Source organism: Triticum aestivum, chromosome 5B, assembly GCF_018294505.1.
Source record: "Triticum aestivum cultivar Chinese Spring chromosome 5B, IWGSC CS RefSeq v2.1, whole genome shotgun sequence".
Lineage (NCBI taxonomy): Eukaryota > Viridiplantae > Streptophyta > Magnoliopsida > Poales > Poaceae > Triticum > Triticum aestivum.
In genome coordinates, this window is record NC_057807.1 from 482488934 (window position 1) to 482514878 (window position 25945).

General features: G+C 46.1%; 1 protein-coding gene across 5 annotated transcripts; it reads right to left on the bottom strand.

Annotated features, from left to right (window-relative positions):
- Positions 1–1408: 1408 nt before the first annotated feature.
- Positions 1409–5610, bottom strand: LOC123112656 (putative disease resistance RPP13-like protein 1). 5 transcript variants are annotated; one of them, XR_006455629.1, is made up of 5 exons: positions 5355–5610; positions 4814–5252; positions 2033–4448; positions 1707–1905; positions 1409–1675 (listed from the first exon to the last, which is right to left on the bottom strand). XR_006455629.1 is itself a non-coding variant. In XM_044533711.1 (4 exons), exons 2-4 carry the CDS (start codon positions 5222–5224, stop codon positions 1880–1882), a joined length of 2853 nt encoding a protein of 950 aa, XP_044389646.1. In that variant the 5' UTR covers positions 5225–5252; positions 5355–5610; the 3' UTR covers positions 1409–1879. The 5 variants fall into 5 exon arrangements, 3 of the variants coding, with proteins under 3 accessions (XP_044389646.1, XP_044389645.1, XP_044389644.1); XR_006455628.1 differs by having other exon boundaries at positions 1707–4448; XM_044533711.1 differs by having other exon boundaries at positions 1409–1905.
- Positions 5611–25945: the final 20335 nt, after the last annotated feature.

Consider the following 25945-nt stretch of genomic DNA (forward strand, 5'->3'; position numbering starts at 1 on the left):
CCTCCCCCCACCTATATATACATAAGAGGGAGGGACACCACACACCCCACGACAATCCCCAAGCCGTGTGCGGTGCCCCTCTCCCCGGTTTCATCCTCCGTCAAGTTTTTCCACAGTGCACGACGAAGCCCTACGGGAACAAGTTCCCCACCACCGTCATCACGCCGTCGTGCTGCCGGAACTCATCTACTCCTTCACCTTTCTTGCTGGATCGAGAAGGCGAAGACGCCATCGACCTGAACATGTGCTGAATGCAGAGGTGCCGTACGTTCGGTACTTGATCGGGGCGGATCTTGAAGGTGTACGACTACATCAACCGCGTTGATAGACGCTTCCGCTTAACGGTCTACAAGGGTACGTAGACATACTCTCCCCTCTCGTAGCTATGCATCTCCATGGATAGATCTTGCGTGTGCGTAGAAAATTTTTTTGTTTTCCATGCAACGTTCCCAACAGGGACGGCCTCGACCTCGGGCGGCGCTACAACCCGATAAGGTGTAGCGGCGGCTCACGGGTCGGGGCAGCCGCAGGGAGAACCACTAGCCAGGGGCGGCAGCCCGACGGGAGGTGGCTTGGACCGCGTGTCGTGGCACGATAGCCCTAAGGGCGACGCAAAGGCGGCGGCGGCTACGGGGGTAGCCGGCGGAAGGTTCTCAGGGCGGCGGCGTGGACTGCGGGCAGCGACGTGACAGCCCAAAGGGGCGTTGGCAGCAGCGCCGCGAGGTCAGGACAGCCGATGCGAAGACCTCGGGGCGGCGACGCAGCGGTCCGAAGGGATGATGCGACGGCAACATGTGTCTCGATCGGCGGTAGGCTCGTGCTCGGGGACGTGCTTGGTGAAGACAGGCACGTGATCCGTTGATCAAACCGACGGCGGTGTTGTACGCGCCATGGAGAATGACGACACACATATCAGTCGATGGCGACGTTGTCGGTCATGTCCCGGGCGATGAAGACGAAGATGGACCGGCAATGGAGATCACGCGGATGAGCGGCCGACGGCAACGCACGAAGGCGTCCCTTGGGCGGCGCGTCCAGCCTTGCCGCGCGGTTGATGACGAAGTGGCCGGTGTAGTCGACGCCGATGTCAGAGTAGAGGAGCGGGGGTCGACGGCGGCAGCGGGCGACGCAAACCGATCTTAGATCGGAAAACCCAAAAAAATGCCGATCAAGATGACCGTCAGGAGAGAGAGAGAAGCCGGAGCAAGGGCTTGGGAAAAAGACTCTGTAGGGAAGCCGGCCAACACGACCGGCGGACGAACCCTAAGTACAGACGGCGCGGCCCCTGACGGTGGATCGAGGTAAGGTTGATACCATGTTAAAAGGGATAGAGAAGGATTGGTGGAATTGATGTATATTGCTTGAGCCTCGTGGGCATATATGTAGGAATACAATGACCAACTTGAAGTATAAGACAAGGCAGGACAAATCCTAGTCTATTTTATGTTTCTAATGAATCAAATATACTCAACAACTACAAACCAATGGAAACACGCGAGTTCAGTGTTCAATGGTTTCATACCATTTTTACAGGATATAGATGTGCGTCTCGTTATCAAGGACCATATATAAGCCCACTGGGAGGGGGAAAAAGATAAAACCAGTGTGCATCATTTGCATACATCATCAAATTCGGCAGCGTGTAGCCACGATGACGCGGCAACACCGCTTCACTACAGTCGATGACGCGGCAACACCGCTTCACTCATAAGATCAGTGACATACAATGGACGATGTACTCCCTTCGTTCGGAATTACTTGTCACAGAAATGGATGTATCTAAACGAACGGAGGGAGTATATTGGTAGGAAGGTTTGAGGATCACGCGACTTCACGTTTTAGGCCTTCAGGGGATCTCAGGCTCTGATGGTGAAGTATATCAGGCTCTCGTTTCCAGCCGGTAGCCTGGTGTTTGCCAGTTTAGCAAACTGATTAAGAAACGATCTAACAACTCTTGACATGGAAGATATATATGGTGATGCTATGCAACACACACCAAATGATATATTATTGTGCGAGTGACTTGATTTACCTTCAACATATACTTCAGGAACGTGCTGAAGCTTTTCCCAATTGGGATCTCTAACTGTTCTGCACGAACTCGTCAACATCTCATTGGAGCGACTGAGTCTGAAGCACTCAAGAGACTGCGGCAGCATTGGAAGCGACCGAATATTCCGGCAGCGATCGAGGCCCAGGACCTTCAGTGACGTCAGGTGCTCCATTTTGTCTGGCAAGGTGTCCCAGCTGCAACCGAAGATATAGAGTGAACGGAGGTGAGGGCAAAACCCACCAAGTTCTGGGCCAAGTTCTGTGCTGCAACAGTGCAGGCTGAGTGTGCTCAGATACTTTGGGCCACCATTGTGCCTACCCATCATCCAACTTGGGTATCTCAAACCATCGTAGCAGTATATGGTCAGTGATTCGAGAAGCTTCGGTGGGCATAGACCCTCTAGTACCTCTGTCTGAACTTCCTTTTCTTTTAACTCTGCTCTCTCATCATAATTCCACCACAGTTCCAATGTTCTGAGCCCTTCTTTATCGGCTAGGTTGGCTTCAAGAGCTTCCTGCTGGCTTTCAACATTTTGGAGGCCCAAGATAGTCCGTTTGCCACAAAGCTGGTTTAGGTCGCTGAGTTGCTTTAACTCGCACCCTTGTTCCTCTCTTACTTCAAATGTTTCCAGCGTTCGAAGTAATGTCAGCCTGCCAATGCTTCGAATTTCCCGAAACGGCACTCGGATTATATGTCGCAAGTTGATGAGACTAAACATATCTTCACACGAGCCAAACACCAAATCGCTAATGTTACCAAAATCTAGAACCTGCATGTGGTAAAGCTTGGTCAAAGTGCCTGGTAAAACCAGCCTGCTGTCTGAACCATATCTGGTCATAAAAGCAAGATACCGTAGATGCCTTAGCTGACCAATAGATTCTGGGACTGACAACATACCTTGATCACTAGCTACGGTAAGCACCCGCAACTTCCTTAGCCTCACAAACAGACTCTTGAGGACTTTCTCCTCAACTGGTGTTCTCCCTTCTGCACTGTCAATGATGAGAGTGCGCAGGTTGTCCAATTTACATATTTTCTCATTGATCAATTCTGAACCATAGGTCTGAACAAAAACATGGCGGATGTCTGGGGGAACTTCATCTTCACATCCTTCCATTGTCCAGCTATCTCCTGACCTTTTCCACCGATTCTCAGTTCTGAAACAATCACTTCCAGCGACCTTATCCGCTAAATCAAGCAACAGATCATGAACTATATAAGTGTCCGTTTTACTGGAGTACTTCCCTACTCCATGTTGCAGAAATGAGGCTGACACTAGTACATCAAAGTATCCCTGGCAAACATCTTCTGAATCCTTCCCTTCATCGCTACTTCTAGCAAACCCTTCTGCAGCCCAAAGCTTAACTAACTCATGTTGTTCCAACTGACGTCTCCGAGGAAAAATACTGCAGTAAGCGAAGCATTGTCTGACCTGTTCATCAAGATGTTGGTAGCTCCACCACAGAGCTCCCATGGTGTCATCCAAGTGGTTCCCATCTCGCGAAATTCTCCAGTAATCAATGTTTGGCCTCATACGTAGCTGCCCTCCAACAATTTTGGCCACTAGAGGCGACCCCTTTAGCTTTTTTGCAATCTGAGTTGCGATGTCTTCGAGTCTTATTCGGTCATCAGCAGCAACGCACACGTTGTGAAATGCATAGTGCTTGAACAATTTCAGGAAGACATCTTCACCTAGGACTGACATGGGAATACATCTCTGCTCTGCAGCACCCAGAGCTATCAATGCATCTTTAGTTCGGCTAGTCACCAGGATCTTGCTTCCTGCTTCTCCAGCGTTCAGCGGTGAAAGTATCTGTTGCAGCTTCTCATACTGCCTCACATCTCTATTATTGTACCAAACATCATCTAGTACCAAGAGGAACCGTTTTCCATGCAGTACCTTCTCCAAATTAGTTTGTAAGGTGTCAAGATTATTGAACTGAGGGCACGGGGTCCTGCTAGCGGCCTCAGACATCTGCCCGAAAATGGTATCCACACTAAAATCCTGAGAAACGTGAACCCACATAACAAGGTTGAAATGACCATCCTTTTGCTCACGGGCACAAACAAGTTGTGAAAGGGTTGATTTCCCAGAACCACCGATGCCATGAATGCCGATTACGGAATAACATTGAACACTCTTGGTGTCTGGTTGAGCACCTTCTTCCTTATCATGAAGCATTGCTACTATGTTATCACAATCTTTATCTCGTCCGATGACCACAGATGGAGGCCTCGCCGTAGTGACTGCACCTCGTGAGTTGGCAGGTTTGGTCAGATTAGTGTTACTTTTGTTTGTAAAGTTCATCTGTTCAAAAAATCCACATGCATCATTTATGACCTTTTCTATTTTTTCTAGGCTCTGCTTCAACTCGATTTTTGACATGCCACACTGCTGCAAAACAAAATACCAAGCGAGGAAATCTATGAATGAGAAAATATTTCTAAGGATCCGAGAAACATACATTGAAAAACTGAAGGAAGTTTAATTTTCAGCTTGATTTGCAAAATAAGGTTATTTTTAATATCATCCAACCTTCCACCAACTCAGATTTTGTTCGTCACTTCGTCGCTTGTTCCAAGAAAGCTTATGGTTGTTAAGTTGTAAAGTCAGTCTGCCTCAAATAAACCGGAAAATCAAGGGTTGGATGATATTCACTTTTGGCAATTCTAACATATTTTCATGTAGTACATTTTGCACAAAAACCTTTATGCCTGAGAGAGAAAATCAGAAGAACAAACAGAGAGGTAGAGAAGCACCTCATCTTTCAGGGCATTGCACTTTTTCACGGCAGACTTCAAGAGCTTCTTCACACGATTCTTGTTCCGTCGAGGCGTGGCCACCTCTAACTTGAGATAGTCATCTTGTATCTGTTTCTCGAGACGGTAATACTCAACATCATCCAAGATGTCCTCTGCTTCGTAGAAAGCAGACTTCAGATCGCTGAACAGCTGCTCCAGACAAGGCCTGTAAGGGCTCTCCTCAACTACTTCCATCACGCGCTGTAGCAGCAAAATCTTTGGCTCCAGTTCCTTGAGCTTCCCCGAAGCATCCAAGTTGAGGACGGAGGAGGCCTTCTTGTAAAGCTCAGAGATGATGGGCGAGGCGACCCACCCAGCGGCCTTCATGGCCCACCCAACAGCGACAGCAGCCGACACCGGATCCGCCATTAGAAGACGCAACTCATCGGGCGATTTGCTGGAGAGTATGCCGACATGAGAGTGAATCCACATGGAACTCCAAAAAGCAAGCGTAGCGTAGATGGGGTTGATCTAGAGGCTGGGTGTGGGGGTAAATTACCTTGGCCGAAAGCGGTGAGGGTCAGGTCAAATCCGGCGGCTGAAGGTCCGGAGATGCTTGGCTGATGGCGGTCGATTCCGTGTGACGAGGAGGCCCGGGACGGCGTTCAGCGGCTGGAGGCGGTCGGCGTGTCTAGGTTTCCGGCAGCGGAGCGGTGGCCGGAAATGGAATGGCCGAGACCATAGCGCCGCTGCTGCGCGTGTAGGGGCCGGCGAGAGTGAAGGGAAAGTTTTTCCAACTGTCCAACAGCCTATTTTCCAAAAAAATAAATGCTTATAGGCGCCGGTGCGCCGGCCGAACTGTTCGGCCGGTCCAGCCCCAGCCACCCGATAAAACGATTAAGGGCCGTTAGATCTGATCTCTGATTCGTCTTCCTCCTAGTTATCCCCCGCCACAGCTATCGTTCGACACCCCGCCATCCCCAGCGACCAAGCTTGAAGAACCACCGCGGCGTCACCGTCGCCGATTGGCGCCCTCGCCGGTCATCCTCGTCGACGGGGCCACTCACCGCCGCAGCTCGCCGGGGGCACTCGCCAGATGCAGCTCTGCCTTTGCATCTCAATGTGTCTCGCACCCCCCAAGATGCAGTTCCGTCGCCCGCGCTTGCCATGGATGCAACTTCGCCGCCCCCGCACTCGCCATGGATGGACCCCGCCCTCGCCACCTGCGCACGCCATGGATGCAGCTCCGTCTCGCCGGCGATTGATTGGTTCCAGCAAAAAGAAATGCCCGTTGTAGCATTTTTCGTTGCCGGTCGTAGCAAAATGGAGACACGGTTGCAGGAAAAAAAAAACGTCATTGTCGTCGTCACCGTCGACCCTCGCAGCTCAGCTGTGATGGATGTCGCAAAACGTTATGCCGGTTGTAGCAAAAAGCGGTGCTAGTTATAGCAAAACGCAATGCCGGCTATGTGTTGTAGCAAAACGTGACGTCGGTCGTAGCAAAATACTATGCCGGTTCTAGAAAAATCTATGTCGGTTGAAGCATGTAGCAAAATGCAGCGTTTTATCATCTTCTTCCACCTCCAGCCGTCGCTGGTTGAATCTTTCTTATTTTTATAGTGTCTTGTTGTAGCTTTCTCTCTGAATGGTTGGAGCTTTTTCCAACAACCGTTGAAGCTTTTCTACCAAAAGGTTGTAGCTATTCTCTTTTAAGCAGCGCTTTGTAAGGCTTTTTGTGTCGTTTCGGTTGAAGCTTTTTTCACCGAAGGTTGTAGCATTTCATGTCAACGGTTGTAGCTTTCCGGTGATGGCGCTGACCGCTTGTAGCTTTCTCTACATCCAGTTGAAGCTTTTCATCTAGGGGCATGAAGTATTTTTTTAAACGGTTGCAACATGAGGGGGTGCGACGATTCTGCAGAAGCCTCCGGTGTCATCCATCGCCGCCCGGCTCGTCGGCGGCGAGGCAGAACCACGAGCCGTGTGGGAGTTGCAACCGACGGGAATGGGATTGGTCAACGGCCTTGCTGCATCCAATGGCGAGTGGGGCTGCAAGCGTGGCGGGGTGAGATCTACATCCATGGCAGGCGGGGATTCAATCTTCCATGGCCGACGGCGAGCTACTCACGCGCTGCAGCGATGGAGACAGCAGATGCGGGCATCGGTGCTGCGTGCTGCAACGATGGAGGCAGGAGACGAGGATGGGGCGAGACCCGCGGAGCTGCGAGACGGGGATGAGGCGAGATCCGCGGGATAACGTAGGAGGACTAGTCAACTCGGGTCCATCGCGCCACGTGGTTGCTCGCGAGTGGGTCGCGCGTGCGCACGTGGACTGGACCGGCCGAAGCTTGCGTCGACGCTTGATACGTCTCCAACGTATCTATAATTTTTTATTGTTCCATGCTATTATATTATCTATTTTGGATGTTTAATGTGAAGGAAATATGCCCTAGAGGCAATAATAAAGTTATTATTTATTTCCTTATTTCATGTTAAATGTTTATTATTCATGCTAGAATTGTATTAACCGGAAACTTAGTACATGTGTGAATACATAGACAAAACATAGTGTCCCTAGTGTGCCTCTACTTGACTAGCTCGTTAATCAAAGATGGTTATGTTTCCTAACCATAGACATGTGTTGTCATTTGATGAATGGGATCACATCATTAGGAGAATGATGTGATGGACAAGACCCATTCGTTAGCTTAGCATCATGATCGTTACAGTTTCATTGGTACTGCTTTCTTCATGACTTACACATGTTCCTCAGACTATGAGATTATGCAACTCCCGAATAGCGGAGGAACACTTTGTGTGCTACCAAATGTTCCAACGTAAAAGGGTGATTATAAAGGTGCTCTACAGGTGTCTCTGAAGGTGTTTGTTGGGTTGGCATAGATCAAGATTAGGATTTGTCACGCCGTGTTTAGGAGAAGTATCTCTGGGCCCTCTCGGTAATACACATCACTATAAGCCTTGCAAGCAATGTGACTAATGAGTTAGTTACGGGATGAAGTATTAATGAACGAGTAAAGAGACTTGCCGGTAACGAGTTTGAACTAGGTCTGATGATACCGACAATCGAAACTCGGGCAAGTAACATACCGATGACAAAGGGAACAACGTATGTTGTTATGCAGTTTGACCGATAAAGATCTTCGTAGAATATGTAGGAGCCAATATGAGCATCCAGTTTCCGCTATTGGTTATTGATCAGAGATGTGTCTCAATTATGTCTACATAGTTCTCGAACCCGTAGGGTCCGCACGCTTAACGTTCAATGATGATTTGTATTATGAGTTATGTGATTTGATGACCGAAGTTTGTTCGGAGTCCCGGATGAGATCACGGACATGACGAGGAGTCTCGAAATGGTCGATACATAAAGATTCATATATTGGAAGGTTGCATTTGGACATCGAAATGGTTCCGAGTGGTTCGGGCATTTTTTCGGAGTACCGGGAGGTTACCGGAACCCCCTGGGAGAAGAAATGGGCCTATTGGGCCTTATTGGAGGAGAGGAGAGAGGCCACAAGGGAGAGGCGCAACTTGATGTCTAATACACAACCTTCTTCTTGTAGACGTTGTTGGGCCTGCAAGTGCAGAGGTTTGTAGGACAGTAGCAAATTTCCCTCAAGTGGATGACCTAAGGTTTATCAATCTGTGGGAGGCGTAGGATGAAGATGGTCTCTCTCAAACAACCCTGCAACCAAATAACAAAGAGTCTCTTGTGTCACCAACACACCCAATACAATGGTGAATTGTATAGGTGCACTAGTTCGGCGAAGAGATGATGATACAAGTGCAATATGGATGGTAGATATAGTTTTTTGTAATTTGAAAATATAAAAACAGCAAGGTAGCAAGTGGTAAAAGTGAGCGAAAACGGTATTGCAATGCTAGGAAACAAGGCCTAAGGTTCATAGTTTCACTAGTGCAAGTTCTCTCAACAATAATAACATAACTGGATCATATAACTATCCCTCAACATGCAACAAAGAGTCACTCCAAAGTCACTAATAGTGGAGAACAAACAAAGAGATTATTGTAGGGTACGAAACCACCTCAAAATTATCCTTTCTGATCGATCTATTCAAGAGTCCGTAGTAAAATAACACGAAGATATTCTTTCCGTTCGATCTATCATAGAGTTCGTACTAGAATAACACCTTAAGACACAAATCAAGCAAAAGCCTAATGTCACCTAGATACTCCAATGTCACCTCAAGTATCCATGGGCATGATTATACGATATGCATCACACAATCTCAGATTCATCTATTCAACCAACGCAAAGTACTTCAAAGAGTGCCCCAAAAATCTACAAAAGAGTCAAGACAAAAACGTGCGCCAACCACTATGCATAAGTTCACAAGGTCACTGAACCCGCAAGTTGATCACCAAAACATACATCAAGTAGATCACGTAAATATCCCATTGTCACCATAGATAAGCACATGCAAGACATACATCACGTGTTCTCAAATCCTTAAAGACTCAATCCGATAAGATAACTTCAAAGGGAAAACTCAATCCATTACAAGAGAGTAGAGGGGGAGAAACATCATAAGATCCAACTATACTAGCAAAGCTCGTGGTACATCAAGATCATGCCAAATCAAGAACACGAGCGAGAGAGATCAAACACATAGCTAATGGTACATACCTTCAGCCCCGAGGGTGAACTACTCCCTCCTCGTCATGGAGAGCGTCGGGATGATGAAGATAGCCACCGGTGAGGGATCCCCCCTCCGGCAGGGTGCCGGAACAGGGTCCCGGTTTGTTTTTGGTGGCCATAGAGGCTTGCGGCGGCGGAACTCCCGATCTAGGTTATTTTCTGGAGGTTTCTGTATTTATAGGAATTTTTGGCGTGGGTCCCACGTCAGGGGAGTCTCCGAGCCGTCCATGAGATAGGGGGCGCCCCCCCACCCTCGTGGGCAGCCCGGGACTCTTCTGGCCCAACTCTTTTACTCTGGGGGCTTCTTTTGGTCCATAAAAGATCATCAAAAATTGGCACGTCAATTGGACTCCGTTTGGTATTCCTTTTCTGTAAAACTCAAAAACAAGGAAAAAACAGAAACTTGCAGCTCTAGGTTAATAGGTTAGTCCCAAAAATAATATAAAATAGCATATAAATGCATATAAAACATCCTAGATGGATAATATAATAGCATGGAACAATCAAAAATTATAGATACGTTGGAGACGTATCACACCTTCCCCTTGCCCAAACCGAATTGGACTAGGGGAGGGGGCCAGCCCCCCTCTTTCCTTCTCCCTCTCTCTCCCTTCCCTTTCCCTCCGGTGGAAGAAAGGAAAAAAGGGGGGCGAATCCTACTTGGACTAGGAGTCCAAGTAGGACTCCCCCCTGGCGCGCCCAACTTGGCCAGCCTCCTCTCTCCCTCCCTCCTTTATATACGTGGCCAGGGGGCACCCCAATGGCATAACAGACAATCTCTTAGCCGTGTGCGGTGCCCCTCTCCATAGTTACACACCTCGGTCATACCGTCGTAGTGCTTAGGCGAAGCCTTGTGCCGGTAATTGCATCATCACCGTCACCACGCCATCGTGCTGACAGTACTCTCCCTCGGCCTCAACTGGATCAAGAGTTCGTGGGACGTCATTGAGTTGAATGTGTGCTGAACACGGAGGTGTCGTACGTTCGGTACTTGATCGGTTGGATCGCGAAGAAGTTCGACTACATCAACTGTGTTATTGAGACACTTCCGCTTTCGGTCTACGAGGGTACATGGACACACTCTCCCCCTCTTTTCTATGCATCACCTAGATAGATCTTGCGTGATTGTAGGAAATTTTTGAAATTATTGCGCTCCCCAACATAATGGGCATTAATATGCTCTTTATATTATTTTTGGGACTAACCTATTAACCCGAGACCCCATGCGAGTTTCTGATTTTTTTGCCTATTTTTGAGTTTTGCAAAAAAGGAATACCAAACGGAGTCCAAACGGAATGAAACCTTCGTGATGATCTTTCTTGGACCGAAAGCAAACCAGAAGACTTGGAGTTGAAGTCAGAAATGCCACGAGGTGTCCACGAGGCAGGAGGGTGTGCCCCCCACCCTCATGGGCCCCTCATAGCTCCAGCGATGTACTCCTTTTGCCTATATATACTCATATACCCTAGAAACATCAGGGGGAGCTACGAAACCACTTTTCCATCGCCGCAACCTTCTGTACCCGTGAGATCCCTTCTTGGAGCCTTTTCCGGCGATCTGCCGGAGGGGGAATCGATCACGGAGGGCTTCTACATCAACACCATTGCCTCTCCAATGAAGCATGAGTAGTTTACCACAGACCTTCGGGTCCACAGTTATTAGCTAGATGGCTTCTTATCTCTCTTTGATTCTCAATACAAAGTTCTCCGTGATGTTCTTGGAGATCTATTCGATGTAATACTCTTTTGCGGTGTGTTTGTCGAGATCCGATAAATTGTGGATTTATGAACAAGATTATCTATGAATATTATTTGGTTCTTCTCTGAATTCTTATATGCATGATTTGATATCTTTGCAAGTCTCTTCGAATTATCGGTTTAGTTTGGCCTACTAGATTGATCTTTCTTGCAATGGGAGAAGTGCTTAGCTTTGGGTTCAATCTTGCAGTGTCCTTTCCCAATGACAGTAGGGGCAGCAAGGCACGTATTGTATTGTTGCCATCGAGGATAAAAAGATGGGGTTTATATCATATTGCTTGAGTTTATCCCTCTACATCATGTCATCTTGCTTAATGCGTTACTCTGTTCTTATGAACTTAATACTCTAGATGCATGCTGGATAGCGGTCGATGTGTGGAGTAATAGTAGTAGATGCAGAATCGTTTTGGTCTACTTGACATGGACGTGATGACTATGTTCATGATCATTGCCTTAGATGTCTTCATAATCATGCGCTTTTCTATCAATTGCTCAGCAGTAATTTGTTCACCCACCGTAATACGTGCTATCTCGAGAGAAGCCATTAGCGAAACCTATGGCCCCCGGGTCTCTTTTCTATTATATTACATCTCTTTTCCATTATATTGCATCTCTTTAAATCTTGTTTACTATTTTGTAATCTTTACTTTCCAATCTATACAACAAAAATACCAAAAATATTTACTTTACTATCTCTATTAGATCTCACTTTTGCGAGTGACCATGAAGGGATTGACAACCCCTTTATCACGTTGGTTGCAAGGTTCTTGATTGTTTGTGCAGGTACTAGGTGACTTGTGCGTCATCTCCTACTGGATTGATACCTTGGTTCTCAAAACTGAGGGAAATACTTACGCTACTTTGCTGCATCATCCTTTCCTCTTCAAGGGAAAAACCAACGCATAGGTAGCAAGAAGGATTTCTGGCGCCGTTGCCGGGGAGATCTATGCCAAGTAAAGCCATACCAAGTACCCATCATAAACTCTTCTCCCTCGCATTACATTATTTGCCATTCGCCTCTCGTTTTCCTCTCCCCCACTTCTAAAATATTTCCGAAAACCTTTGCCTTTTCTTTGCCCTTCTCCCGTCCGCCTTTCCTCTTTTTGCCCATGTCTAGCTCTTCTTCCCCTCCATTGTCTCCTGATTTTGAAGTTCTTCACTTCAAGCAGAAAGAGATCTTTAACCATATCAATACTAGGTTCAACTTTAATTTGATCAGGTGGTGTATATGTTCTAGTATTACTCTTATGAACCACAGTCGAAGCTTTAGCATGATCCTTTATCCTAACAGGGAAAGGTGGTTTCTCAATATAGGTAGTAGGAACAATAGGATCATTATAAGTGATAGTCTTTTCTTCAACTTTAACAGGTGCAACTACTTTTACTTCAGTGGGAGGATTATATTTAAACCACTTCTCCTTAGGGAGGTCAACATGAGTAGCAAATGATTCACAGAAAGAAGCTACTATTTCAGAGTCAAGTCCATATTTAGTGCTAAATCCACAAAAAGCATCGGTATCCATAAAAGATTTAACACAATCAAACTTAGGTGTCATACCTGACTCCTTACCTTCATCAGAATCCCAATCTTCAGAGTTGCGTTTAATTCTTTCCAATAAATCCCATCTGAATTCAATAGTCTTCATCATAAAAGACCCAGCACAAGAAGTATCGAGCATGGAGCGATTGTTGAGAGAAAGTCGAGCATAAAAATTTTGAATAATCATTTCTCTTGAGAGCTCATGATTGGGGCATGAATATAACATTGACTTAAGCCTCCCCCAAGATTGAGCGATGCTTTCTCCTTCACGAGGACAAAAATTATATATATAATTACAATCACGATGAACAAGATGCATAGGATAAAACTTCTGGTGGAATTCCAATTTCAATCGTTTGTAGTCCCATGATCCCATATCATCACATAGCCTATACCATGTCAATGCATCTCCCTTCAAAGATAAAGGGAAGACCTTCTTCTTGATAACATCATCTGGCATACTTGCAAGCTTAAATAATCTGCAAACTTCATCCACATAGATTAGGTGTAAATCGGGATGCAATGTTCCATCTCCAGTAAAGGGATTAGCTAGCAGTTTCTCTACCATACCCGAAGGAATTTCAAAGTAAACATTTTCAGTAGGTTCAGTAGGTTGAGGAGCAACTCTTTGCTCTTCTTGTCGGGGTGAAGATACCCCGAACAAGCCCCTCAAAGGATTATGTTCCATCGTAACAAGTGACAGTAAATTTCAGCACACTATATAAATTTTTCCTTACCAAGTTCCACTTACCAAAGGCGCTTCACTCCCCGGCAACGATGCCAGAAAAGAGTCTTGATGACCCACAAGTGTAGGGGATCTATCATAGTCCTTTCGATAAATAAGAGTGTCGAACCCAACGAGGAGCAGAAGGAAATGACAAGCGGTTTTCAGTAAGGCATTCTCTGCAAGCACTGAAATTATCGGTAACAGATAGTTTTGTGATAAGGTAATTTGTAACGGGTAACAAGCAATGAAAGTAAATAAGGTGCAGCAAGGTGGCCCAATCCTTTTTGTAGCAAAGGACAAGCCTAGACAAGTTCTTATATAGAGAAAAGCGCTCCGGGGGACACATGGGAATTATTGTCAAGCTAGTTTTCATCACGCTCATATGATTCACGTTTGTTACTTTGATAATTTGATATGTGGGTGGATCGATGCTTGGGTACTGCCCTTTCTTGGACAAGCATCCCACTTATGATTAACCCCTATTGCAAGCATCCGCAACTACAAAAGAAGTATTAAGGTAAACCTAACCATAGCATGAAACATATGGATCCAAATCAGCCCCTTATGAAGCAACACATAAACTAGGGTTTAAGCTTCTGTCACTCTAGCAACCGATCATCTACATTACTTGCCAGTGCCTTCCTCTAGGCCCAAACAATGGTGAAGTGTCATGTGGTCGACGTTCACATAACACCACTAGAGGAGAGACAACATACATCTCATCAAAATATCGAACGAATACCAAATTCACATGACTACTTATAGCAAGACTTCACCCATGTCCTCAGGAACAAACGTAACTACTCACAAAGCATATTTATGTTCATGATCAGAGGAGTATTAATATGCATTAAGGATCTGAACAAATGATCTTCCACTGAATAAACCAACTAGTATCAACTACAAGGAGTAATCAACACTACTAGCAACCCACAAGTACCAATCTGAGGTTTTGATACAAAGATTGGATACAAGAGATGAACTAGGGTTTGAGAGGAGATGGTGCTGGTGAATATGTTCATGGAGATTGACCCCCTCCCAATGAGAGGATCGTTGGTGATAATGATGGTGATGATTTCCCCCTCCCGGAGGGAAGTTTCCCCGGCAGAACAGCTCCACTGGAGCCCTAGATTGGTTCCGCCAAGGTTCCGCCTCGTGGCGGCGGAGTTTCATCCCGAAAGCTTGCTTATGATTTTTTTTCTAGGGTAAAAGACTTCATATAGCAGAAGATGGCCACCGGAGGGCTGCCAGGGGGCCCACGAGGCAGGGGGCGCGCCCAGGGGGTAAGGCGTGCCCCCCACCCTCATGGCCAAGGTGTGGGCCCCCTCTGGTATTTCTTCCGCTTAGTATTTTTTATTAAATCCAAAAATGACTTTCGTGGAGTTTCATGACTTTTGGAGCTGTGTAGAATAGGTCTCTAATATTTGCTCCTTTTCCATCCCAGAATCCCAGCTGCCGGCATTTTCCCTCTTCATGTAAACCTTGTAAAATAAGAGAGAATAGGCATAAGTATTATGACATAACGTGTAATAACAATCCATAATGCAATAAATATTGATATAAAAGCATGATGCAAAATGGACGTATCAACTCACCCAAGCTTAGACCTCGCTTGTCCTCAAGCGGAAGCCGATATCGAAAAATATGTCCACATGTTTTAGAGATAGAGGTGTCGATAAAATAAAATACGGACATGAGGGCATCATGATCATTCTTATAATGGCTACATATATATAATTATATATATTTTTTCATATGATTTCTTATTCTCAAGTAACAATCTATTCACAATGTCAAGTATGAATCAGAAACTTCATTGAGAACCAACAAACTATGATCTCAATCATTGAAGCAATTGCAATTTATCATAACATCAGAAAGAGTCAACATAAGAGCTTTTCAGCAAGTTCACATACTCAACTATCATTTAGTCTTTCACAATTGCTAACACTCACGCAATACTTATGGTTATGAAGTTTTAATCGGGCATAGAGAAAGATAGGGGCTTATGGTGTCGCCTCCCAACCTTTTACCTCAAGGGTAATGTCAACAATAATAGTTCATGCTAACTTACATCCAATTGGATATATATATCAGGATCTTTCCAACACGAGGTGCTTGCCAAAGGATAAAATAAAAAAAGAAAGGTGAAGATCACCACGACTCTTTGCATATGTAAAAGACAGAAAGTAAAAGATAGGCCCTTCGTAGAGGGAAGCAGAGGTTGTCATGTGCTTTTGTAGTTGGATGAACGAAATCTTAATGCAAAAGAACGTCACTTTTATATTGCCACTTGTGATATGGACCTTTATTATGCAGTATGTTGATTTTATTGCTTCCATATCACAATATCGTATAAAGCTTATTTTCTCCACACTAATAAGTCATACATATTTAGAGAGCAATTTTTATTGCTTGCAACATGACAACTTACTTGAAGGATCTTACTCAATCCATAGGTAGATATGGTGGACTCTCATGGCAAAACTGGGTTTAAGGATATTTGGAAGCACAAGTAGTATCTCTACTTGGTGCAAGGATTTTGGCTAGCATGAGGGAGAAAGGCAAACTCAACATGTTGGATGATCCATGACAATATACTTTCAGATGTAAGAGAACATAACCCATTATGTTGTCTTCCTTGTCTAACGTCAACTCTTTAGCATGTCATTTTTTGATGAGTGCTCACAATCATAAAAGATATCCAAGATAGTATATTTATATGTGAGAGCCTCTCTTTCTTTACTACTTCCTATTAATTGCAACGATGACCAAAACTATGTGTGCCAACTCTCAACAACTTTTAATCATCATACTCTTTATATGTGAAGTCATTACTCTCCATAAGATCAATATGATCTCTTTTATTTCTTTTTTTATATTCCCTCAAGATCATAGAAAGATAGGAAAGCCCTTGACTCAACACTAATCTTTATTATATATAGCTCACGGACTAGATTACATAGAGGGATCATAAGGCAAAACTCAAAACTAATTCATACCAAAACTTTATTCTACTAGATCAAGATATTACTAAAAAGGATCAAACTAAGTAAAACGGTAAAAATTGGGATGTGATGGTGATACGATACCGGGGCATCTCCCCCAAGCTTGGCAGTTGCCAAGGGGAGTGCCCATACCCATGTGCTTATGTCTCCTTTGCTGGTGAAGAAGGTGGTGATGATGATGGATAGTCGCACATCGAGCGTAGGAGCTCTTCCAATTTGCGGATAATGCCCTTGAGTGCGACGATATGATCCTTGAACAAAATATTTTCATGTGTGAGATACTTGTTTTGTATACGAGCTAACTCAATCATCTTGAAAGCTTCAATCTCAGTTGGGGTAAATAGGTTGGGAAGAGGTTGAAGGATGTCTTCTTCTTCTGCCTTCGGAGCTTGATCCTCCATGGCCTTCTTGATCCCATCATCCTTGTTGGTCTCCCCGGTTTCTTCTCTCTTCAGCTCTATCTTCAATAGCCAAGCATCCTTGTCTTCATTGTTGGAGGAGGGTGACGTCATGATGCCTGGCCTTGACAAATCTAACAGAAAATAGCTTGAAACAATCACTACAAAAAAAATACACTTCCGTGATGATACGTGTTTGTCACAGTAGGTCATGTTTTTTGTCATGCATGTACATCCATGACAAATTTATGACAGAATCAAGATAGTCATACCTGTGTTGTCGTAGAAGTGTTCCATGACATTACCAAAATTATCATCACGGAAGTGTCCACTTCCATGATGATAAATCGCGCATCACAGAAGTGCTTTCGTCAAGGGTGACCGACACATGGCATCCACCGTAACGGAACGCCGTTAAGCTATCGGGTCGGGTTTTGGATCTGATAACCCGTTAACAGCCCCGACCAATGGGGATTTTCCACGTGTAAAATCATCATTGGCTAGAGGAAACACGTGTCGGCTCATCGTTGGGACAGATGTCATTCGCTCATTGGACCGAACGCGCCTATGATACGGTGACACGTGGCACAGCCCAATAGAGGCCCATTCCTATGAAAAGGCCGGCCCGTTTGACTTGGTCAAAAGGTGGCGGGCCGGCCCACGGAAAGCCTGTTAACGGCTTGTTCGCATATAGCCCATTTACATCCCGCAAACCCAGGGCTCATTACGCCCTATCCGAAATAGGCCCAGTAGCGTCATCTGGGCCGTCCAATATGATTCCAGCCCGTTTTAACTTCCGGCCCATGTGTGCCCATGACTTCTTTCGGCCCATATGAGGCCCTTTGTAACTCTTGGCCCATTAACGACCCGTGGTAAAACTGGCCCGTAATGAACAATGTATCACTTTATACCCATTAACGGCTCGTTATTCCATTGGGCCATTTCCAGCCCAAGTTATCTTTCGGCATTCTCAGGGCCCATTATGGTCCATGAATAGTATGGCCCATGATTGGCGAAATGATGATACGCCCCGTAGAAGGCCCATGGATCCTATGGCCCGTATGAGGCCCATGGATAGTATGGCCCGTAGAAGGCCCATGGATCGTACGACCCGTAGAAGGCCCATGGACCCTGCGGCCCACAAGAAGGCCCATGGACCCTACGGCCCGTAGAAGGCCCATGGACCCTAAGGCCCGTATAGAAGGCTCATGGATCCTACGGCCGGAAGAAGGCCCATTGATCATACGGCCTGCAGGAGGCCCATGGTTACAACAGTCCATGTGTTGCCATGATTATTTTGGTCTAGTTACCAAAAATAGGCTATTGTGGCCACTAGAAAAACACAGAAAAAAGAACTGCAGTGACTACAAGCAAACAACTAAACAAGACAATAAGGAAATAAATAAGCAAGCAATTAACGCTAGCCTATTACCCCTATTACACATATTACATCCACTAGGCATCAAAGTTCGCCACCAGTGCAAATATAGGGAACAAAGCAGCACATTACATACACTGGCCGTCAAAATTGGCCACCAGTGCAAATAAATGTGGTAGCAAAACAAGAGCATAACTGAAACAACTTCAGAAGAGCTCAAGAAACGTTATCCTGGGTATCCACCATGCTGGCAATAAGCTTAGCAAGCTGATTAGCTTTGTCCTGTTTGGTGCTAAAATCCTCCAACACTTTCTGTTGCACCAGAAAGTATGCATCTGAATGCTCCAGGGACTTCCGCAGTCCTTCCGCTTCTTGTCGCAGCACAGCTGATCGATATCTTTCAGCTTGTAGTTGAGACTCAAGAAATCGAACTGATTCAGACAGTGAGTTTGAATAGCTTGTGCAAGCGGTAGTGGCTAGTAACTCAAACACTAAACCAAGACAGGACTTTGGGGTTGTCTCGCTGTCTTCAAGATAGTCTTCCTTAGCTGTTTTATCAGCTTTGTTGGAGACCAACAAGGATGTGTCACTATCTTGAACCTTATCTGCATTACTTCCTTTACCATTGGTTAATAAGGCACTCTTCCCCAATATTCTGTCAACATTCTAAAAGAAGAAACAAGCAGACACATAACAAGTTTAGCATGTACTAGTATATGAAACTCATTTCGGTGAACCAGTTCAGTAGTAAGGTGGACATGATTAAACTACCAAGTCTTCTATTGCCAATTACTAGTACATAATAAAAGCATCAAACAAACATATATCTATGTCCTATGGTCACTGCGTTGTCTTGCCAAATCAAAATAGAGACATGGTTCAAAACATATCAGTTCAAGACAAAGCAGAAGTGAAAGAATACAAAGCGTGGGAAACTACACGGCACAACAAGATTTCAGATGGGTACCACGGGTCTACATGTACAACAACACTATTTGTTCTGTTGTGATGCTAGTAATGTGCATGATATGAAAGTCAATTGTATACACAATTGAAATTGAAATCAACAGAGCTATTGATAAGAGCAACCCTGTTAAAGAAACATGCGTGGACATACCTGTTGTGCCATTGGAGTTTCGATTGGATCCTTCAATTTAAAAATAAGTTTGTATGAGTAAATACAGTGATACAAGAGCAAAGCAATCATAGTTAAAAAAGGCGCACCGAAGTGAGCGCTTAAGCGCGCCTAGGCTCTAGGCGTTGGCAAAACGCATTGCGCATAACTACGCATAATCTGTGCATAACTGCGCATAAGCATGCGCTTTGTTCAGTAAAGCGCAAGGCGGTGGCAAAACGCAAAATTAACGCCTAGCGCTTTTTTGAACTATGATAGCAATGGAATCTTAAATTAGAACAGTTGTTCTTCAAGTTTAGGCACTTGTTCTACATGAACAGAGTACAGTAAGATGCAAGAATATAATACTTCAAAATAGAAAATGAGCTCATAGACCTTACCACATTCTTGGTTCGGGACCAGTATAGAACAAGGCGTTCCCAGTCATCGTCCAATAAATGTGTCTCAGAAGAACGTAAGGGAATTTGATGAGTTTCTTTGCCGGTGAAGTACGTTTTCTTCAGGTAATTCCGATACTGCCACCAAGCATTCTTGAAGATAGCAGAGGTATTAGCATAGGTTACCTCATCCTGAGTTTCCAAATCGGTCCTTCTCTATAGAGAAAAATGGGAAAATTTGCTGTATTATAACCATCATGGAGGTAGGATGTATGGGACGAAGTAAAGTAATTGCATGAATAACATTACTTACACATAACTCCTGGACAAACACCTGCAACTGGCATTTTCCTTCATCTTCAGTATTATATTTCCAAGATGGGAAGATACGCACATACGATTTAACAACATCAAATGCGATAGATGCTAAACTACGACTAGCTGGTTGTGCTTCCTCCGCGGGAATAGGCGTACTAACTGGTGGAGTTGGGGTTCGCCATGATAGTACTGGCCCTTTGGGCACTGGAGCTGCCTTACTAATTGCCCTTGTTTGGGAGCTCTGTGGTGGAGATGGTGCTGTGAACTAGGTTACTATCGGCTGGGGTTGGGGTTAGATTGGGTGAAGCTGGTTCTCTGTCCATCGCAGTAGGGGTACAATCTGCGAGAGTTTGGGTTATGTGTGGTAGGGTTGGTTCTTGTGCATGTACAACCGGGGTTCTATCTCCACCAAGAGGTAGCATTGTTTTATCTGAAGACCGTGTTTTTAGTATGCTAGATACTTGCATCACCCGCTCCAATTCAAATGGCTGATAAACAGGAAACATAGTTGAATGTACAAACATTGTATGAGAGACAGATGCAATAGATAGTGTGGAAAAAAGAGGGCATGAAATAATTGACATGTATATTGTTTAACTAAAATGGATAGCATGACATAATTTCACATATATGATGTTTATCTAAACTGGATAGCATAGCATAACATAATTCAAAGATATGATGAATAACTAAACAGGATCGCATGACATAATTCACCTACATGTTATCTAAGTAATCAGGATCGCATCATTTAATTCACATATGTTATTTATATGCTAAACAGAGGGCATTCGATATGATGTCTGAACTAAGAACATGGTGCTGAATATTGTGTATATGATGTCTAAACTATGCAATGCAAGACACCGTATGCATGATATGAGCAGTATAACCGTGCCAAGTTAGAGCATACACCTCAGTGGGGGAATAGGACTGGTCATCTGTCTCTGAATCCATCTCTGAGGAGCTATCGGGACCCAACAAGAGATCTGCTTCGACAGGTAGCACTGTCTGCTCTGAAGGCCTTATTTTCACTCCAGATTTTTCCATCTCCCACCCAAATGGCTGATTCACAGGAAGAGTAGTTTAATGTACAAACATTGTCGACAAATGGAAATGTAATGAAGAAAAGTATGGGCAAGATATCATTCAAATATATGATGCCTGGTTAAACAGGATGGCATTGCACATTTCACATATATTATGGCTGGCTAAAAGACATGAGACTGCATAATTCCCATATATGATATAGAAACTAAAAGGTGGCATTACAGAACATGTCTAAACTAAGCAGATGACATATATGATGTCAAAAGTAGGCACTGCAAGGCAACATATGCATCATATGACTAACATCATCATGCCAAGGTAGAGCAAACACCTTGGGGGTAAATAGGAGTGGTCAGCGGTGTCTGAATCGGCCTCAGAACAGATATCTTCCTCTGGATTACAATCTGGAGAGGGGTGGGGAGGGTTTTCCATTGAACCCACCATGGAGCGATGTCTGCATGACATTGTATTGCCGTGCATTTTCTCTACATGCATACGAAAAAATGGTGAGATTTTGTAAGGAGAGCATGCAGAAATTTAGAGTGATGGTAATAACCAGTGGATCGACGTTTTTCCGTTGAACCAAAATAGCCCTAATGGATCGATGTGAATGTATAGTAATAAGTGATGCAACAAGTGTACAACCTCTTTGCCACAGCCGTGTCGACCTCAGCATCATTTGCTTGGTCGCTGAAGTAGTTGAGGCAGAGGTGGCTGTCGGAGGTGTGGAGGAAGATCTGAGGAATCTGTAGACGGCGTCCAGGGCACTGCTCTTTTGTGATGGATCGTTCTGTTGTTGGAGCAGCTCTGGTGAGCCGTAAGACGTCAAGGCTGAAGCAGCACAAGACATACATCATCAATCTCAAGTGGGATTCTAACAGCATCTCCAGTAGATGATGTAAAATCGATGTAAAATTAACATCACCAAAAACCACCTGACTACAACAGATGAGGTAAAACCTGTTGACTCTGAACTTAACTGTCGAAACTGAAATTTACTGTGGAATCTGAATGCTACTGTCGAAACTGAACACAATGGTAGCAGAGAGGCACTTGACATGTAGTTTAGGGAGGGCCTGCAGTTCATCTTCAACCTGCACCCCCCCCCTGAGCCGCCAGCCACCACCGGCCGAACCTCCGGCCCCAGCGCCGCCTCGCCGCCCCGAAACAACTCGCCACCGCCGCCCCGGACAGCCCTCTAGGCCCCCTGCCCCCACCCTGAACCCTAAGATAGATAGTGGGGTACCTCTCCGACGAGCCCCCATCCCTGCTGCGGGTGGTTCTTCCTTAACTCCGGCGAGCCCCCCCAACCCCTGAAAATCGACTGACCCAAAAGTCGATTCAGTCGATTGAAGTGTGGCTTAATTGGAGCAAAGCAGCAGCACGAGCGAGGGGGAGAGTAGCAGCAGCAGCTGGGCGAGCGAGCGATCGAGCAAGAGCTGGAGCAGTAGTAGCAGCGCGAGCGAGTGAGCGAGAGCCGGAGCAGCAGCAGCAAATCCGGCTGGTATGGACACTGCCGCCGAAGGGGCCTCGCACTAGGGGAGATCCGCCGTGGAGATTTCGCCCATGGGGGTGCGGGATGGAGCACCGTTGGCGCAGGGAGGTCGAGTTAAGGATAAGGTGCGATGCGATGAGTGTACAACCTCTTTGGTGGTGCCGAGTAGGCCTCGGCTTCGTCCGAGGAGTCGGTGAGGATGCTGCGGTTCCGGTGGAGCAGGTTAAGGCGACGCTATGGGGATGGAGCAGTCGTAATAGACGAGGCGAACGTTGGAGAAGCTCCTTGGAGGTGGAGGATGGGGTGGCTGAACCGGCTGGACGGCGAGATGGACGACGCATCCTCATCCGGGGAGGTGGATGAGGGACGTCGAGCTGTTGCGGTGGATGACATCGTCGGGGAAGAGGCTCCGGCTGGGCAGCAGTGACGTGCGGACGGAGGAGGGTGGGGTTTCGCGGATGGAGCGGAGAGGTTATGGCGGCCTGGGATTTCGAATGGCGAAAAGGGGGTGATGGGAGGGGGTGAAGCATGACTTAGGGACGCGCTTGTCCAAAATGTAGGGTGTGTTACAAAAGTACCCCCCACCGATTTGAACTAGCGGCCCTTTCGACTCAGGGTTAGAAGGGGGATTACGTGTGTCGGGATTTGGCAGCTGGAGGGAGTTTTCGCGCGCATTGTAATTTTGGGATAGCAAGGCGCGGGTTGTGAAGGCGCCAGTTTTGAGAGCACGATATCTGAATTTTTGGGATATAACAAGACGCGGGTTGAATTTTCGGGACAAGCCTAACGTGTAGTAATATTGTACTTGTACGTACCAAATCAATTCGCACTTCCCTCAACCATAAGAAAATGAAAAAAATAAAACTATTCACACCACACAAAGAGAGAGTCTTGCCCCGTTTTACTATACAAATGATATTCAAAGCTACTCCCTCCTTCCATCTATATAGGGCCTAATCCGTTTTTCGATGCTAACTTTGACCAAATATTATAGCAATGATATATGACATGCAACTTACACAAAGCACACCGTTAAATTCATCTGTGAAAGGTTCTTTCAATGATATAATTTTCACATTGTGCATGTCATGTACTATTAATCTTGTCAATAGTCAAAGGCGGTCTCAAAAATCTTATTACGCCCTATATAGATGGAAGGAGGGAGTATGAATCCATGTTATGTCCGATTAAAGTTTTTTGCTTGCTATATAATGCATGTAACCTACTCATACCAACATTTTAGTGCATTCCAAATGTCTGTACTACCGCTGCAATTCGAACTAAATTTGAATTCTTTTCTCTATTTCAATAAGAATCTACAATCATGATTGTTGCCAACGTCAACCATCATAGTTTCCTTGCTATCCGCCAGATATAAATTGGACGGCCTATGAGGGAGTTCCGGACTAGGGGGTGTCCGAATAGCCGAACTATCATGATCGGCCGGACTCCAAGACTATGAAGATACAAGATTGAAGACTTCGTCCCGTGTCCGGATGGGACTTTCCTTGGCGTGGAAGGCAAGCTTGGCGATACGGATATGTAGATCTCCTACCATTGTAACCGACTCTGTGTAACCCTAGCCCTCTCCGGTGTCTATATAAACCGGATGGCTTTAGTCCATAGGACGAACAACAATCATACCATAGGCTAGCTTCTAGGGTTTAGCCTCCTTGATCTCGTAGTAGATCCACTCTTGTAACACACATCATCAATATTAATCGAGCAGGACGTAGGGTTTTACCTCCATCAAGAGGGCCCGAACCTGGGTAAAACATCGTGTCCCTTGTCTCCTATTACCATCCGCCTAGACGCATAGTTCGGGACCCCCTACCCGAGATCCGCCGGTTTTGACACCGACATTGGTGCTTTCATTGAGAGTTCCTCTATGTCGTCACCGATAGGCTCGATGGCTTCTTCGATCACCATCAACGATGCAGTCCAGGGTGAGACCTTCCTCCCCGGACAGATCTTCGTATTCGGCGGCTTCGCACTGCGGGCCAATTCGCTTGGCCAACTGGAGCAGATCGATAGCTACGCCCCTGGCCGTCAGGTCAAATTTGGAAGTTTGAACTTCACGGCTGACATCCGCGGGGACTTGATCCTCGATGGATTCGAGCCACAGCCGAGCATGCCGCACTGTCACGGCGAGCATGATTTAGCTCTGCAGCCGGACAGTACCCTGGAGGCCGCACTCGAACCCGCTCTGATCTTCAATTCGGAGCCAGCTGCGCAGGTCGAGGATGGATGGCTAGACACCGCCTCGGGGGCTGCAACCGCTACGGTGATAGAGCCGACCAATGACCTTGTCCCTCATGAAGCTCATGACTCCGAGGTGTCGGACTCCTTGCCGGACTCCGAACCTCCCGCGCCCCCTCCGATCGAATCCGATTGGGCGCCGATCATGGAGTTCACCGCAGCAGACATCTTTAAACACTCACCTTTTGGCGACATCTTGAGTTCGCTAAAGTATCTCTCGTTATCAGGAGAACCCTGGCCGGACTGCGGTCAGGACGGTTGGGATGCGGACGACGAAGAAATTCAAAGCCCACCCACCACCCACTTGGTAGCCGCTGTCGACGATCTAACCGACATGCTAGACTACGACTCCGAAGACATCGATGGTATGGACGACGATGCCGGAGACGACCAAGAACCAGCGCCTACTGGGCACTGGAAAGCCACCTCATCATATGACATATACATGGTGGATATCCCAAAAGATGGGAATGGCGAAGGAACAGCGGAGGATGACCCCTCCAAGAAGCAGCCCAAGCGCCGGCGTCAGCGGCGCCACTCTAAATCCCGCCACAGCAAGAATGAAGACTCCGGCACCGGAGATAATAATACACCGGAACGTGCCGAAGACAACCCACTCCAGCAAGATGCAGCGCAGGAGGACGGAGACGCCAGCCCTCAGGAGAGAGCGGCAGAAGAAGAGGTAGAGGATTATATGCCTCCCTCCGGATACGAGGCAAGCCTCGATGACGATGAATTCGTCGTGCCTGAGGATCCCGTCGAACAAGAGCGTTTTAAACACAGGCTTATGGCCACGGCGAACAGCCTCAAGAAAAAGCAGCAACAGCTTAGAGCTGATCAAGATCTGGTAGCCGACAGATGGACTGAAGTCCTCGTGGCCGAAGAGCATGAGCTCGAACACCCATCCAAAAGCTACCCTAAACGCAAGCTGCTCCCCCGATTAGAGGAGGAGGCATATGAACCCGCATCACCAGGAGACAATATGGCTGACCGACCACCCCGTGGTCGCGACAGAGAGGCCTCTAGGCCC

Bases quoted from the DNA above. Each gene is read 5' to 3' on its own strand.
- LOC123112656 (XM_044533709.1), bottom strand. From the start codon at position 5,224: ATGGCGGATCCGGTGTCGGCTGCTGTCGCTGTTGGGTGGGCCATGAAG. The intron at 4,449-4,813 runs GTGCTTCTCTAC...TTTGTTTTGCAG, and splicing joins GCAATGCCCTGAAAGATGAG to CAGTGTGGCATGTCAAAAAT.